We start from the raw sequence: 16051 nt of genomic DNA, 5'->3' as shown, positions 1-16051 counted from the left end.
TGTGAGTGTGTGTGTGTTCTGATGGGATTAGGCTCCAAGGGTCTTCAAAGGCCCAACAGTTGTTCATTGAGGAAGAGACGGCCGTAGCTAACCTGAGGTACCCCTCTGTGTCCTGAGTTCCATCCCTACATTGATGGCCACTATAGTATAGGCTGCCATAGCACATGGTGAAAAGCTCGGGTGATGAGAGCAGATCTATACTTCTGAAGGGGGATTATAGATATGATCATACAGTACATATTAATGAGCCATTCATTGTATGTGTCCTACAGACACAGTATGTACAGGGCCTTCTGAAAGAATTCACACCCCTCGACTTTTTCCACATTTTGTTGTTACAGCCTGAATTCAAAATGGATTACATTTAGATGTTTGTGTCACTGGCCTAGACACAATACCCCATAATGTCAAAGGGGAATCATGTTTTTAGAAATGTTTACAAATGTACAAAAAGCTGAAATGTCTTGAGTCAATAAGTATTAAACTCCTCTGTTATTGCAAGACTAAATAAGTTCAGGAGTAAAAATGTGCTTGACAAGTCACATTAGTTGCATGGACACACTCTGTGTGCAATAATAGTGCTTCACATGATTTTTGAATTAATCCCTCTACACACCACACAGAATTATCTATAAGGTCCCTCAGTTGAGCAGTGAATTTCAACCACAGAGTCTCCTTGCAAAGAAGGGCACCTATTGGTAGATGGGTAAAACAAAAAAGTAGACATTGAATATCCCTTTGATCAGTATGAAGTTATTCATACTAGTGGTTAGGGCGTTGGACTAGTAACCGGAAGGTTGCAAGTTCAAATCCCCAAGCTGACAAGGTACAAATCTGTCGTTCTGCCCCTGAACAGGCAGTTAACCCACTGTTCCTAGGCCATCATTGAAAATAAGAATTTGTTCTTAACTGACTTGCCTAGTTAAATAAAGGTAAAATAAAAATTCATAAAAATTACACTTTGGATGGTGTATCAATACACCCAGTCACTACAAAGATACAGGTGTCCTTCCTAACTCAGTATCCGGAGAGGAAGAAAACCACTCAGGGATTTCACCATGAGGCCAATGGTGACTTTAAAACAGTCAGAGTTTAATAGCTGTGACAGGAGAAAACTGAGGATGGATCAACAACATTGTAGTTACTCCACAATACTAACCTAATTGACAGATATTCCAAATTATGACAATACTAACCTAATAAAAAATATTACAAAACATGCATCCTGTTTGCAACAAGGCATTAAAGTGATACTACAAAAAATGCTGCAAAGCAATTCAGTTTTGTCCTGAATACAAAGTGTTATGTTTGGGGCAAATCCAATACAACACATTACTGAGTACCACTTTCCATACAAGCATAGGGGTGGTTGCATCATGTTATGGGTATGCTTGTAATCTTTAAGGACAAATGTATCTATGCACAGGCAAAATCCTACAGGAAAGCCTGGGTCAGTCTGTTTCCACCAGACACTAGGAGATGATTTACCTTTCATTAACCAAAAACATAAGGCCAACTCTACACCGGCGTTGCTTACCAAGAAGGCAGTGAATGTTCCGGAGTGGTCGAGATCCAGTTTTTACTTAACTCTACTTGAAAATCGATGGAAAGACCTGAAAATGGTTGTTTAGCAATGATCAACAACCAATTTGACAGAGCTCTAACCATTTTTTACTGTGAACACTGAGGTTGTACCCACTAAGTTTATTTTAACAGTGGTCAAGTAGCCTACTGTGGCTATTTGATCATAATGTAGGTATAGCAGTGGCCTACCATAAAAACCATCCAACAACATTTTAACATGGAAATAGCTGTTATCGTTCAGCCTACAGAAGTAGCCAATGTGTGTTGTTCAGTTTAGGCCTACATTCCATGAGACTGTTGAAAAAAACAAGCCGAGTGTCACGCCTTGGTCTTAGTATTTTGTGTTTTCTTTATTTATTTGGTCAGGCCAGGGTGTGACATGGGTTATTGTGGTGTGTTTTTTGTCTTGGGGTTTTGTGGGGTGTCTACGTAGTCTATGGCTGCATGAGGCGGTTCTCAATCAGAGTCAGGTGATTATCGTTGTCTCTGATTGGGAACCATATTTAGGCAGCCATATTCTGTGAGTGTTTTGTGGGTGATTGTTCCGGTCTCTGTGTTAGTTATTCACCAGATAGGCTGTATAGGTTTTCACATTCCGTTTGTTGTTTTTGTATTGTTCGTGTTTTTTCATAATTAAAGATGTATCGAACTAACCACGCTGCATTTTGGTCCGACTCTCCTTCGACGGAAGAAAGCCGTTACAGAATCACCCACCACACCCGGACCAAGCAGCGTGGTAACAGGCAGCGACAGCAGAAGCAACAAAGAGAGGATTGGGCTTGGGAGGATGAATTGTTCGGAGAAGGACCCTGGGATCAGCCTGGAGAATATCGCCGCCCCAAAGAAGAACTGGAGGCGGAGAGAGCTGAGAGGCGCTGGTATGAGGAGAAGCAACAGCGGCAGCAGGAGCAACAATATCGGGACTACACTACTTGGGAGGAAATAGACAGGTGGGCTGTCGACCCAGAGAAAGTGCCGGAGCCCGCCTGGGATTCGCTGGAGCAGTGCGAAGCAGGTTATCGGAGAATGGAGTTGGCGAAGCAAGCACGGCGGCGGTTAATGGGGAAAGTGGAGGAGAGAGTAATGAGGGAGTTGCTAGTTTGGTGCTTTAGGTACGATATTCGTCCGACGGAGCGAGTCGGGGATTTGATGGCACCTGGGTCAGCGCTCCATACTCGTCCTGAGGTGCGTGTTAGTCGGCTGGTGAAAATTGTGCCAGCCTCACGCACTAGGCCTCCTGTGTACCTACCTAGCCTTGCACGTCCTGTGCCAGCCCTGCTCTCAGGCTCTCCAGTACACCTTCACGGTCAGGTCCATCCTGTGCCACCTTCACACACCAGTCCTCCGGTGGCAGCTCCCCGCACCAGGCTTCCTGTGCGTGTCCTCGGTCCAGTACCACCAGTTCCAGCACCACGCACCAGGCCTTCAGTGCGTCCCGCCTGTTCAGCGCAGCCAGAGCCTTCCTCCTCTACAGCGCTGCTGGAGTCTCCCGCCTGTTTAGCGCAGCCAGAGCCTTTCTCCTCTCCTGCGCTGCCGGAGTCTCCCGCCTGTTCAGCGCAGCCAGAGCCTTCCTCATCTACAGCGCTGCTGGAGTCTCCTGCCTGTTCAGCGCAGCCAGAGCCTTCCTCATCTACAGCGCTGCTGGAGTCTCCTGCCTGTTCAGCGCAGCCAGAGCTGTCAGCCTGCATGGAGCAGCCTGAGCTGCCAGTCTGCATGGAGCAGCCAGAGCTGTCAGCCTGCATGGAGCAGCCAGAGCTGTCAGCCTGCATGGAGCAGCCAGAGCTGTCAGCCTGCATGGAGCAGCCAGAGCTGCCAGTTTGTATGGAGCAGCCAGAGCTGCCAGTCTGCATAGAGCTGCCAGTCTGCATGGAGCAGCCAGAGCTGCCAGTCTGCATAGAGCAGCCAGAGCTGCCAGTCTGCATGGAGCTTCCAGTCTGCATAGAGCAGCCAGAGCAGCCAGATCTGCCAGTCAGCCAGACTTTTCCAGATCTGCCAGTCAACCAGACTCTTCCAGATCTGCCAGTCAACCAGATTCTTCCAGATCTGCCAGTCAACCAGACTCTGCCAGTCAACCAGACTCTTCCAGATCTGCCAGTCAACCAGACTCTTCCAGATCTGCCAGTCAACCAGACTCTTCCAGATCTGCCAGTCAACCAGACTCTTCCAGATCTGCCAGTCAACCAGACTCTTCCAGATCTGCCAGTCAACCAGACTCTTCCAGATCCGCCAGCCAGCCAGGATCTGCCGGAGCATACTACCTGCCTGAGCTTCCTCTCAGTGCTGAGCTTCCTCTCGGTGCTGGGCTTCCCCTCGGTGCTGGGCTTCCCCTCGGTGCTGAGCTGCCCCTCGGTCCCGAGCTGCCCCTCAGTCCCGAGCTTCCCCTCAGTCCCGAGCTTCCCCTCAGTCCCGAGCTGCCCCTCAGTCCCGAGCTGCCCCTCAGTCCCGAGCTGCCCCTCAGTCCCGAGCTGCCCCTCAGTCCCGAGCTGCCCCTCAGTCCAGTGGGGTTCTGGGTGAGGACTACTAGGCCATGGTCGGCGGCGAGGGTGGACTATCCCAGGACGCGAGGGGGAGGAACTAAGACATTAATGGAGTGGGGTCCACGTCCCGAGCCGGACCCGCCACCATGGACAGACGCCCACCCGGACCCTCCCTATGGTTTTGATGTGCGTCCGGGAGTCCGCACCTTAGGGGGGGGGTTCTGTCACGCCTTGGTCTTAGTATTTTGTGTTTTCTTTATTTATTTGGTCAGGCCAGGGTGTGACATGGGTTATTGTGGTGTGTTTTTTGTCTTGGGGTTTTGTGGGGTGTCTACGTAGTCTATGGCTGCCTGAGGCGGTTCTCAATCAGAGTCAGGTGATTATCGTTGTCTCTGATTGGGAACCATATTTAGGCAGCCATATTCTGTGAGTGTTTCGTGGGTGATTGTTCCTGTCTCTGTGTTAGTTATTCACCAGATAGGCTGTATAGGTTTTCACATTCCGTTTGTTGTTTTTGTATTGTTCGTGTTTTTTCATAATTAAAGATGTATCGAACTAACCACGCTGCATTTTGATCCGACTCTCCTTCGACGGAAGAAAGCCGTTACACCGAGCTTGACATTAACCTGTTCATCCACTTGTCCTTCAGACAAGGTGACACAAAATGTTGTTGTTTGATTGCAAGAAACCACTTTACAAAATAAAATGCAGCATTATTCCCATACCATTATTACAGAGAATCAGACAAATCATGCTACCTTCTGCCTATTGGCTACTTAGCTTATTGAAGCCCGTCTCAAAATACAACACACACAAAAAAGCTCTGTACCTGACTCGCTTTTCAAAAATGTCTAGAAATGTACACATTTTGTGTTCTTGTAGGAAGCAATCACTCCCCCATTGCTGACTACAAATGATTTATAACTGGGCTATTAACTCACTAACCAGCAAAGGATATGAACTAAATGTACAAATGATTTATAACTGGGCTATTAACTCACTAACCAGCAAAGGATATGAACTAAATGTACAAATGATTTATAACTGGGCTATTAACTCACTAACTAGCAAAGGATATGAACTAAATGTACAAATGTGTACACGTCTCTACATGTAGCTAGCACTTTGATCTCAAAACACCTTATTTACACAAGTATTCAGATTTTTTACTATGTGACTCAAAATTGAGCTCAGGTGCATCCTGTTTCCATTGATCATCCTTGAGATGTTTCTACAACTTGATTGGAGTCCACCTGTGGTAAATTCAATTAATTGGACATGATTTGGAAAGGCACACACCTGGCTATATAAGATCTCACAGTTGACAATGCATGTCAGATCAAAAACCAAGCCATGAGTTTAAAGGAATTGTCCATAGAGCTCTGAGACAGGATTGTGTCTAGGCACAGATCTGGGGAGGGGTACCAAAACATTTCTCCAGCATTGGAGGTGTCTAAGAACATAGTGGCCTCCATCAAAAAGTTTGGAACCACCAAGACTCCTAGAGCTAGCTGCCCGGCCAAACTGAGTAATCGGGGGAGAAGTGCCTTGGTCAGGGAGGTGACCAAGAACCAATAGTCACTTTGACAAAGTTCCAGAGTTTCTCTGTGGAGATGGGAGAACCTTCCAGAAGCACAACTGCAGCACTCCACCAATTCAAGCCTTTATGGTAGAGTGGCGAGATGGAATCCCCTCCTCAGTAAAAGGCACATGACAGCCTGCTAGGAGTTTGCCAAAAGGCACCTAAAGGACTCTCAGACCCTAAGACACAAGATTCTCTGGTCTGATGAAACCAATATTGAACTCTTTGGCCTGATGTTTTTCAGCAGCAGGGACTGGAAGATTAATCAGGATCGAGGGAAAGATGAATGGAGCAAAGTACAGAGAGATCCTTGATGACAAACTGCACCAGAGCGCTCAGGACCTCAGACTGGGGTGAAGGTTCATCTTCCAACAGGACAATAACCCTAAGCACACAGCCAAGACAATGCAGGGGTGGCTTCTGGTCAAGTCTCTGAATGTCCTTGAGTGGCCCAGCCAGAGCTCGGACCTTTTGAAGCTTCCAGTCTGTTATTCGAACTCAATCAGCATGACAGAGTGATCTCCAGCCTTGTCCTCGTCAACACTCACACCTGTGTTAACGAGAGAATCACTGACATGATGTCAACTGGTCCTTTTGTGGCAGGGCTGAAATGCAGTGGAAATGTTTTTGGGGATCCAGTTCATTTGCATGGCAAAGAGGGGACTTTGCAATTAATTGCAATTCATCTGATCACTCTTCATAACATTCTGGACTATATGCAAATTACCATCATACAAACTGAGGCAGCTGACTTTGAAAATGAATATTTGTGTCATTCTCAAAACTTTTGACCACGACCGTAGGTAGTGTCACACCTTGATGCACTCTGCGAGAATTAGTCTAATGACAACATTGTGTTCAAGATCAAATGGATTTGTTTCAGCGTGTTTTAGGGGCGAAATGGTTTTAATTGAAGGGTTTGGGTGTTATGGTTATATTGTCACATATGCCGGATAGGTGCAGTGAAATGTGTTGTTTTACAAGGTCAGCCATAGTAGTAGGATTCCCTGGAGTACATTATGTTTAAGTGCCTTGCTCAATGGGTACATGGACAGATTTTTCACCTGGTCATGAGGTCATTAGTGTGCCGTTCTCCAGTTGACAGAGTCCATTTAGAACATCACCCTAATAGTGACTATGGGACGGCCTGTCCCCGTCTTCAGGACAGGATGTCTTCTATTATCATTATCAACAGTCCAGAGAAAAGGATCAGAATCAGACTGGCTGATCATCAGTTCCGTTTGTCTCACAGGGACCACTTTCATAAGGAAACGAGTCTCCGTCATGATTAGACGTTTGGGCAGTTTTGTGTCAGTAGGTCAGAAGCTCACAGGGGTTGAAATGCAATACTCAGTGTGACGGCAGTGTGAAGATCGATCTTTTTGGCATACAGTCAATCATCAAACACCTGACTCAGTCTCACATGATGCGTGGAAGCCCCTCGTTATCATGGTGTGTGTGTGTGTGTGTCTCACCTCTCATATATGAGCATGTCCTCCTCGGCAGGGAGCGCGGCCAGGTTGAGTCCATAGCTTTCCCTCATGGACTGTTGCAGGAAGTCCTGTGTGGGGGCAAGGGTCAAATGTTAGGGGTCAAAAGGTTAGAGAGGTGAGAGGTAACAGTGAGGAGTGGGATGAAAGGAGACAAACAAACAGTTTGAAATCATCCTGAACAACTCTGACTAGACCTCCTCAAGCGCTCTCCAACTGTACTGTGCAACTGTTCAGATTGTACCCCCTTCCTCTAACCAGGGACCAAACCTGAGGAGAACATATCAACACATTCTCCCCTCCTGAGAAACACTAGACGTGGGAAGTGTAGTTTACTGTGGGAGGTGTGCTTTGTAGTCCGCAGGGAGAAAATAGATGGCTTTTCAGCAAACACAAAGCCACATTGGAAAACTACAGACTGGAACGCCTGTGATTGTCACCACAAGAGACTAGAGTGAGAATGAATACGAACAACAATAAAGGTGAAGTGTACATCCATCTTCTGTCCCTACATAACGTGGATGGTCCAGCGGTGGTTGAAGTAACAGTAGTAGCATCTCCTCTGAGATGATGGGACAGCTCTATGTCCAACACAAAACATAGCATTTCCATTCAAAGCCTATGGATCAGCCTGGCACCATGGTTTGTGCCCAAGACGAGAGGACTGGAGGGAGGTGGCCGGATACAACAAAATACAAGAGAGTGAAGCTTTGCAAACACACGCACAGAAACAAACTCTCACACGAACGCACACACACAGAGGGGGAATATGGAATTAGTGTGTCTAATTATACAACAAGCAGAAAGGTAATGATCAGATGTTTAAATATTTGATCAGTTGTGTTTTTCTTGCGCCATAGCAATCCATTCTCTGGGACAGGCTCGCAGGCAGCGACACGTGTGTGTATGTGCCGACACGTGAGCTAACCGCTAACCTTCTATCCCAAAATATTCATGACCCCCCTCCCCGCTACCCACTCCAGATCCAAGAAGAGGCAGAAAACATATGAGGGAAGCATGTTATAAATGAAGCCTGAGGGAGAAAACAGTACTGGGGTTAATGGATATTTACAAAAATATATATTTTATTCAATGTTTTTTTTGCCTCTCGTTGTCAAAAGCAATCAGTGTGGATGTTACTGGGGATGTGAGGATGCGTGAATCTGGCAAGAAAGACTGGGAGGGGAGAGGATGAATCAGAAAACAGAAAGCAGCATGTGAATTAACATATAAAGGTGTATGGACATCTAAAAGCATGTGAATTAATATAAAGGTGTATGGACATCTAAACGCATGTGAATTAACAAAGGTGTATGGACATCTAAAAGCATGTGAATTAACAAAGGTGTGTGGACATCTAAAAGCATGTGAATTAACAAAGGTGTATGGACATCTAAAAGCATGTGAATTAACAAAGGTGTATGGACATCTAAAAGCATGTGAATTAACATAAAGGTGTATGGACATCTAAAAGCATGTGAATTAACAAAGGTGTGTGGACATCTAAAAGCATGTGAATTAACATAAAGGTGTATGGACATCTAAAAGCATGTGAATTAACAAAGGTGTATGGACATCTAAAAGCATGTGAATTAACATAAAGGTGTATGGACATCTAAAAGCATGTGAATTAACAAAGGTGTATGGACATCTAAAAGCATGTGAATTAACATAAAGGTGTATGGACATCTAAAAGCATGTGAATTAATATAAAGGTGTATGGACATCTAAAAGCATGTGAATTAACAAAGGTGTGTGGACATCTAAACGCATGTGAATTAACAAAGGTGTGTGGACATCTAAAAGCATGTGAATTAATATAAAGGTGTATGGACATCTAAAAGCATGTGAATTAACAAAGGTGTATGGACATCTAAAAGCATGTGAATTAACAAAGGTGTATGGACATCTAAAAGCATGTGAATTAACATAAAGGTGTATGGACATCTAAAAGCATGTGAATTAATATAAAGGTGTGTGGACATCTAAAAGCATGTGAATTAACATAAAGGTGTATGGACATCTAAAAGCATGTGAATTAACAAAGGTGTGTGGACATCTAAACGCATGTGAATTAACAAAGGTGTGTGGACATCTAAAAGCATGTGAATTAATATAAAGGTGTATGGACATCTAAAAGCATGTGAATTAACATAAAGGTGTATGGACATCTAAAAGCATGTGAATTAACAAAGGTGTATGGACATCTAAAAGCATGTGAATTAACAAAGGTGTATGGACATCTAAAAGCATGTGAATTAACATAAAGGTGTATGGACATCTAAAAGCATGTGAATTAACATAAAGGTGTGTGGACATCTAAATGCATGTGAATTAACATAAAGGTGTATGGACATCTAAAAGCATGTGAATTAACAAAGGTGTATGGACATCTAAAAGCATGTGAATTAACAAAGGTGTATGGACATCTAAAAGCATGTGAATTAACATAAAGGTGTATGGACATCTAAAAGCATGTGAATTAACAAAGGTGTATGGACATCTAAAAGCATGTGAATTAACAAAGGTGTATGGACATCTAAAAGCATGTGAATTAATATAAAGGTGTATGGACATCTAAAAGCATGTGAATTAACAAAGGTGTATGGACATCTAAAAGCATGTGAATTAACAAAGGTGTATGGACATCTAAAAGCATGTGAATTAACATAAAGGTGTATGGACATCTAAAAGCATGTGAATTAATATAAAGGTGTGTGGACATCTAAATGCATGTGAATTAACATAAAGGTGTATGGACATCTAAAAGCATGTGAATTAACAAAGGTGTGTGGACATCTAAACGCATGTGAATTAACAAAGGTGTGTGGACATCTAAAAGCATGTGAATTAACAAAGGTGTATGGACATCTAAAAGCATGTGAATTAACAAAGGTGTATGGACATCTAAACGCATGTGAATTAACATAAAGGTGTATGGACATCTAAAAGCATGTGAATTAACAAAGGTGTATGGACATCTAAAAGCATGTGAATTAACATAAAGGTGTATGGACATCTAAAAGCATGTGAATTAATATAAAGGTGTATGGACATCTAAAAGCATGTGAATTAACAAAGGTGTGTAGACATCTAAACGCATGTGAATTAACAAAGGTGTGTGGACATCTAAAAGCATGTGAATTAATATAAAGGTGTATGGACATCTAAAAGCATGTGAATTAACAAAGGTGTATGGACATCTAAAAGCATGTGAATTAACATAAAGGTGTATGGACATCTAAAAGCATGTGAATTAACAAAGGTGTATGGACATCTAAAAGCATGTGAATTAACATAAAGGTGTATGGACATCTAAAAGCATGTGAATTAATATAAAGGTGTATGGACATCTAAAAGCATGTGAATTAACAAAGGTGTGTGGACATCTAAACGCATGTGAATTAACAAAGGTGTGTGGACATCTAAAAGCATGTGAATTAATATAAAGGTGTATGGACATCTAAAAGCATGTGAATTAACAAAGGTGTATGGACATCTAAAAGCATGTGAATTAACAAAGGTGTATGGACATCTAAAAGCATGTGAATTAACATAAAGGTGTATGGACATCTAAAAGCATGTGAATTAATATAAAGGTGTGTGGACATCTAAATGCATGTGAATTAACATAAAGGTGTATGGACATCTAAAAGCATGTGAATTAACAAAGGTGTGTGGACATCTAAAAGCATGTGAATTAATATAAAGGTGTGTGGACATCTAAATGCATGTGAATTAACATAAAGGTGTATGGACATCTAAAAGCATGTGAATTAACAAAGGTGTATGGACATCTAAAAGCATGTGAATTAACAAAGGTGTATGGACATCTAAAAGCATGTGAATTAACATAAAGGTGTATGGACATCTAAAAGCATGTGAATTAACAAAGGTGTATGGACATCTAAAAGCATGTGAATTAACAAAGGTGTATGGACATCTAAAAGCATGTGAATTAATATAAAGGTGTATGGACATCTAAAAGCATGTGAATTAACAAAGGTGTATGGACATCTAAAAGCATGTGAATTAACAAAGGTGTATGGACATCTAAAAGCATGTGAATTAATATAAAGGTGTATGGACATCTAAAAGCATGTGAATTAATATAAAGGTGTGTGGACATCTAAACGCATGTGAATTAACATAAAGGTGTATGGACATCTAAAAGCATGTGAATTAATATAAAGGTGTATGGACATCTAAAAGCATGTGAATTAACAAAGATGTATGGACATCTAAAAGCATGTGAATTAACATAAAGGTGTATGGACATCTAAAAGCATGTGAATTAACAAAGATGTATGGACATCTAAAAGCATGTGAATTAATATAAAGGTGTATGGACATCTAAAAGCATGTGAATTAACAAAGATGTATGGACATCTAAAAGCATGTGAATTAACATAAAGGTGTATGGACATCTAAAAGCATGTGAATTAACAAAGATGTATGGACATCTAAAAGCATGTGAATTAACAAAGGTGTATGGACATCTAAAAGCATGTGAATTAATATAAAGGTGTATGGACATCTAAAAGCATGTGAATTAACAAAGATGTATGGACATCTAAAAGCATGTGAATTAACATAAAGGTGTATGGACATCTAAAAGCATGTGAATTAACAAAGGTGTATGGACATCTAAACGCATGTGAATTAACATAAAGGTGTATGGACATCTAAAAGCATGTGAATTAACAAAGGTGTGTGGACATCTAAACGCATGTGAATTAATATAAAGGTGTATGGACATCTAAAAGCATGTGAATTAACAAAGGTGTGTAGACATCTAAACGCATGTGAATTAACAAAGGTGTGTGGACATCTAAAAGCATGTGAATTAATATAAAGGTGTATGGACATCTAAAAGCATGTGAATTAATATAAAGGTGTGTGGACATCTAAAAGCATGTGAATTAACATAAAGGTGTATGGACATCTAAAAGCATGTGAATTAACAAAGGTGTATGGACATCTAAAAGCATGTGAATTAATATAAAGGTGTATGGACATCTAAAAGCATGTGAATTAACAAAGGTGTGTAGACATCTAAACGCATGTGAATTAACAAAGGTGTGTGGACATCTAAAAGCATGTGAATTAATATAAAGGTGTATGGACATCTAAAAGCATGTGAATTAACAAAGGTGTGTGGACATCTAAACGCATGTGAATTAACAAAGGTGTGTGGACATCTAAACGCATGTGAATTAACAAAGGTGTGTGGACATCTAAAAGCATGTGAATTAACAAAGGTGTGTAGACATCTAAACGCATGTGAATTAATATAAAGGTGTATGGACATCTAAAAGCATGTGAATTAATATAAAGGTGTATGGACATCTAAAAGCATGTGAATTAATATAAAGGTGTATGGACATCTAAAAGCATGTGAATTAACAAAGGTGTATGGACATCTAAAAGCATGTGAATTAACAAAGGTGTATGAACATCTAAAAGCATGTGAATTAACATAAAGGTGTATGGACATCTAAACGCATGTGAATTAATATAAAGGTGTGTGGACATCTAAATGCATGTGAATTAACATAAAGGTGTATGGACATCTAAAAGCATGTGAATTAATATAAAGGTGTATGAACATCTAAAAGCATGTGAATTAACATAAAGGTGTATGGACATATAAAAGCATGTGAATTAATATAAAGGTGTGTGGACATCTAAATGCATGTGAATTAACATAAAGGTGTATGGACATCTAAAAGCATGTGAATTAACAAAGGTGTGTGGACATCTAAACGCATGTGAATTAACAAAGGTGTGTGGACATCTAAAAGCATGTGAATTAATATAAAGGTGTATGGACATCTAAAAGCATGTGAATTAACAAAGATGTATGGACATCTAAAAGCATGTGAATTAACAAAGATGTATGGACATCTAAAAGCATGTGAATTAACATAAAGGTGTATGGACATCTAAAAGCATGTGAATTAACAAAGGTGTATGGACATCTAAAAGCATGTGAATTAACAAAGATGTATGGACATCTAAAAGCATGTGAATTAACAAAGATGTATGGACATCTAAAAGCATGTGAATTAACATAAAGGTGTATGGACATCTAAAAGCATGTGAATTAACAAAGGTGTATGGACATCTAAAAGCATGTGAATTAACATAAAGGTGTATGGACATCTAAAAGCATGTGAATTAACATAAAGGTGTATGGACATCTAAAAGCATGTGAATTAACAAAGGTGTATGGACATCTAAACGCATGTGAATTAACATAAAGGTGTATGGACATCTAAAAGCATGTGAATTAACAAAGGTGTGTGGACATCTAAAAGCATGTGAATTAACAAAGGTGTGTGGACATCTAAAAGCATGTGAATTAACAAAGGTGTGTGGACATCTAAAAGCATGTGAATTAACATAAAGGTGTATGGACATCTAAAAGCATGTGAATTAACAAAGATGTATGGACATCTAAAAGCATGTGAATTAACAAAGATGTATGGACATCTAAAAGCATGTGAATTAACATAAAGGTGTATGGACATCTAAAAGCATGTGAATTAACATAAAGGTGTATGGACATCTAAAAGCATGTGAATTAACAAAGGTGTATGGACATCTAAACGCATGTGAATTAACATAAAGGTGTATGGACATCTAAAAGCATGTGAATTAACAAAGGTGTGTGGACATCTAAAAGCATGTGAATTAACATATAATTGACATCTAAAAGCATGTGAATTAACATATAATTGAAATCTAAAGGCATGTGAATAAAGATGTTAAATCTCTTTCTTTCGCTCTGTCTTCATCTCTCTACCCTGCTCTCTCCATGAATCCTGGCCTTTCTCGATCTCTCATCACGTGCAGACGGGGAGAGGAGAGAGCTTATCCTTGTGCATACTCTGTTTAGAGAGTATGAGATGGCCCTTAACCTGAACACTTTACTCAAGAATGTAAACAGAGGAAGAAATTACCCACAAGCCCCCAGCTGGCACCGGAAGCCATGTTGTGTGGCTGCCTGGCGGCACACAAAAACAAAAGCTTGATTCACCACCACCGACCTCGCCGCTTCTTCACACAACGAGGGTCTAGTCGGTCAAAGCGACCCCAAACAGCATCTGGGTTACCATCGCCGCTGACAACAAATGTGGCATACAATAGTCTCGTTATAGCAACAGATTGAGTACAATTGGGATTTTGAAGCAAAGCGTGACATTTTTATGTGTCCCGGTGTACGTCACTGGGCTTGGCTGTCGATTACTCTGTCTCTTTTCTAGTGGCCTAATTTCTCTTTTCATCTCGGTCCATCCATCTATTCATTTATGCTTTTGTTGTATTTCATTTTACGGCAGAGTAGAATTTAACCCCTAGCTGTCATCATAAAACATACAGGAGGCAACCACCTGAGGGAGGGAGGGGGGCAGGAGATGGACAGAAGGTGGGAATGACCGTTCGAGTAAGGTTCAGTAACTGGACATTGAGTGATAAGTCGAGACAAAACTACCATAGACCTACCCAGTCTATGATTGACAAACAGAGATATCAGATATGATATGAACTCAGGGGAAGAGGCCTTTCCAAACCAACTGACCTAAAGGATGGTAGAATGGATAGAGAAGGAGAGAACTCGTTGTGTTGTCTCTCTCACAGGGAAAAGTACTGTGAGCCATTAATTCATTACATCCAAGTCATCTACTTCATTAGGAAGGCCAGTTCTATACAATTCACGAGTTGGTAATTCCTCCTCATCTTCAATATGCTCCCCATCTTCCCCAGTTCATTTCCTGACCTGAATGAGCTCCAATGGAATCTACTCACATCTTGCTGCCAATCTAAATACCCCTATTATGGTAGCACTCACATGAGGTCCAGGTGATGGTACCACTCTTAATAGACAGTGGTACTACCACCTGGGTACCAGTCCAACAGCATGTCTGTGTCCCAAATGGCATACTATTGCCTTTGTAGTGCACTACTGTTGAAAAGGCCCATAGGGCTCTGGTCCAAATTAGTGCATTATATAGGGAATAGGGTGCCATTTGGGACACAACCACACAATGTATTCTGACTGAGGCTGGCATCAAAGGGCTAAAGCCCAGCTCCGCTTCCAGGTCATCCTATTCAAATTAAAACTCCCATCGTCTCCCCTCTGCTCTCTCACTTGCTTACTAAGGAGAATATTCAACCAGTCCAGTTGTCATGGAAACACAGAGAGAGACCTTGAGTCACAAGCGAGAGATGAGAGCCCCCCGTTTTTTGTTGTGAAGTGTGTGTGCACATGAAAATAGATCAGTCTCATGTATTTGATTCACTCTAGTATAATCATTATGATACAATGTATTAGACTGGTGACTGTGGATAACGTTGATGATAGAACACAATATCAGCTGTGGTGGTATGTTAGTCTTCTACATTTTGCTCTGCTGTCTAAAAAGCCAAACCATCAAACCAAACCATCCAAAACTATCCGTGTCCTGGGGAGTTCAATCAAACTATAAGAACTCAAACTGTGTTGTGATGAATACGCTTTTGATTACATATCATTTGTCTGCCATGTTATGGATTCATTATCTGAATGATTATGCGACCATTGTGAAAATCTCAATGGATAGGGGAGAAATTAATGTTCTCAAACAATAACACAGAACACCGATAGGTCAACTCCGTGAGTGAGAGAGGGAGAGAGGGAGACAGAATGTTGGCTAGAGAAACAGAAATGGGAAGGAGAGGGAATGAGAGAGTGCCAGTTAGCAAGAGAGAAACCAAGAGAAACCTCATTATGTTCTGTACATGTGAGGAGAAACAAGAGAGCTCCACCTGACACTGAACATCTTTTTTATATTGACACAGAATGAGTTTTCAATCTCGATAGTTGAAATCTTCACATTTAGTTAACACCTTCTCAGCTGGCTACCTGTGTTTGTGTC

General features: G+C 41.4%; 1 protein-coding gene across 1 annotated transcript in view; it reads right to left on the bottom strand.

The window, feature by feature from the left end:
• The window catches only part of fig4a (FIG4 phosphoinositide 5-phosphatase a), a 131115-nt gene that overhangs the window by 26713 nt on the left and 88351 nt on the right, over positions 1-16051 (bottom strand). The window contains exon 22 of the mRNA XM_065026287.1: positions 7119-7204. Coding sequence (XP_064882359.1) covers positions 7119-7204 — 86 coding nt within the window. The remainder of the gene's footprint in view (positions 1-7118; positions 7205-16051) is intronic.

This window comes from Oncorhynchus nerka, linkage group LG13 (assembly GCF_034236695.1).
Source record: "Oncorhynchus nerka isolate Pitt River linkage group LG13, Oner_Uvic_2.0, whole genome shotgun sequence".
NCBI classification, from domain to species: Eukaryota; Metazoa; Chordata; class Actinopteri; order Salmoniformes; family Salmonidae; genus Oncorhynchus; species Oncorhynchus nerka.
Note: the sequence above shows the minus strand (reverse complement) of the source record. Positions and strands in the feature narration are given on the sequence as shown.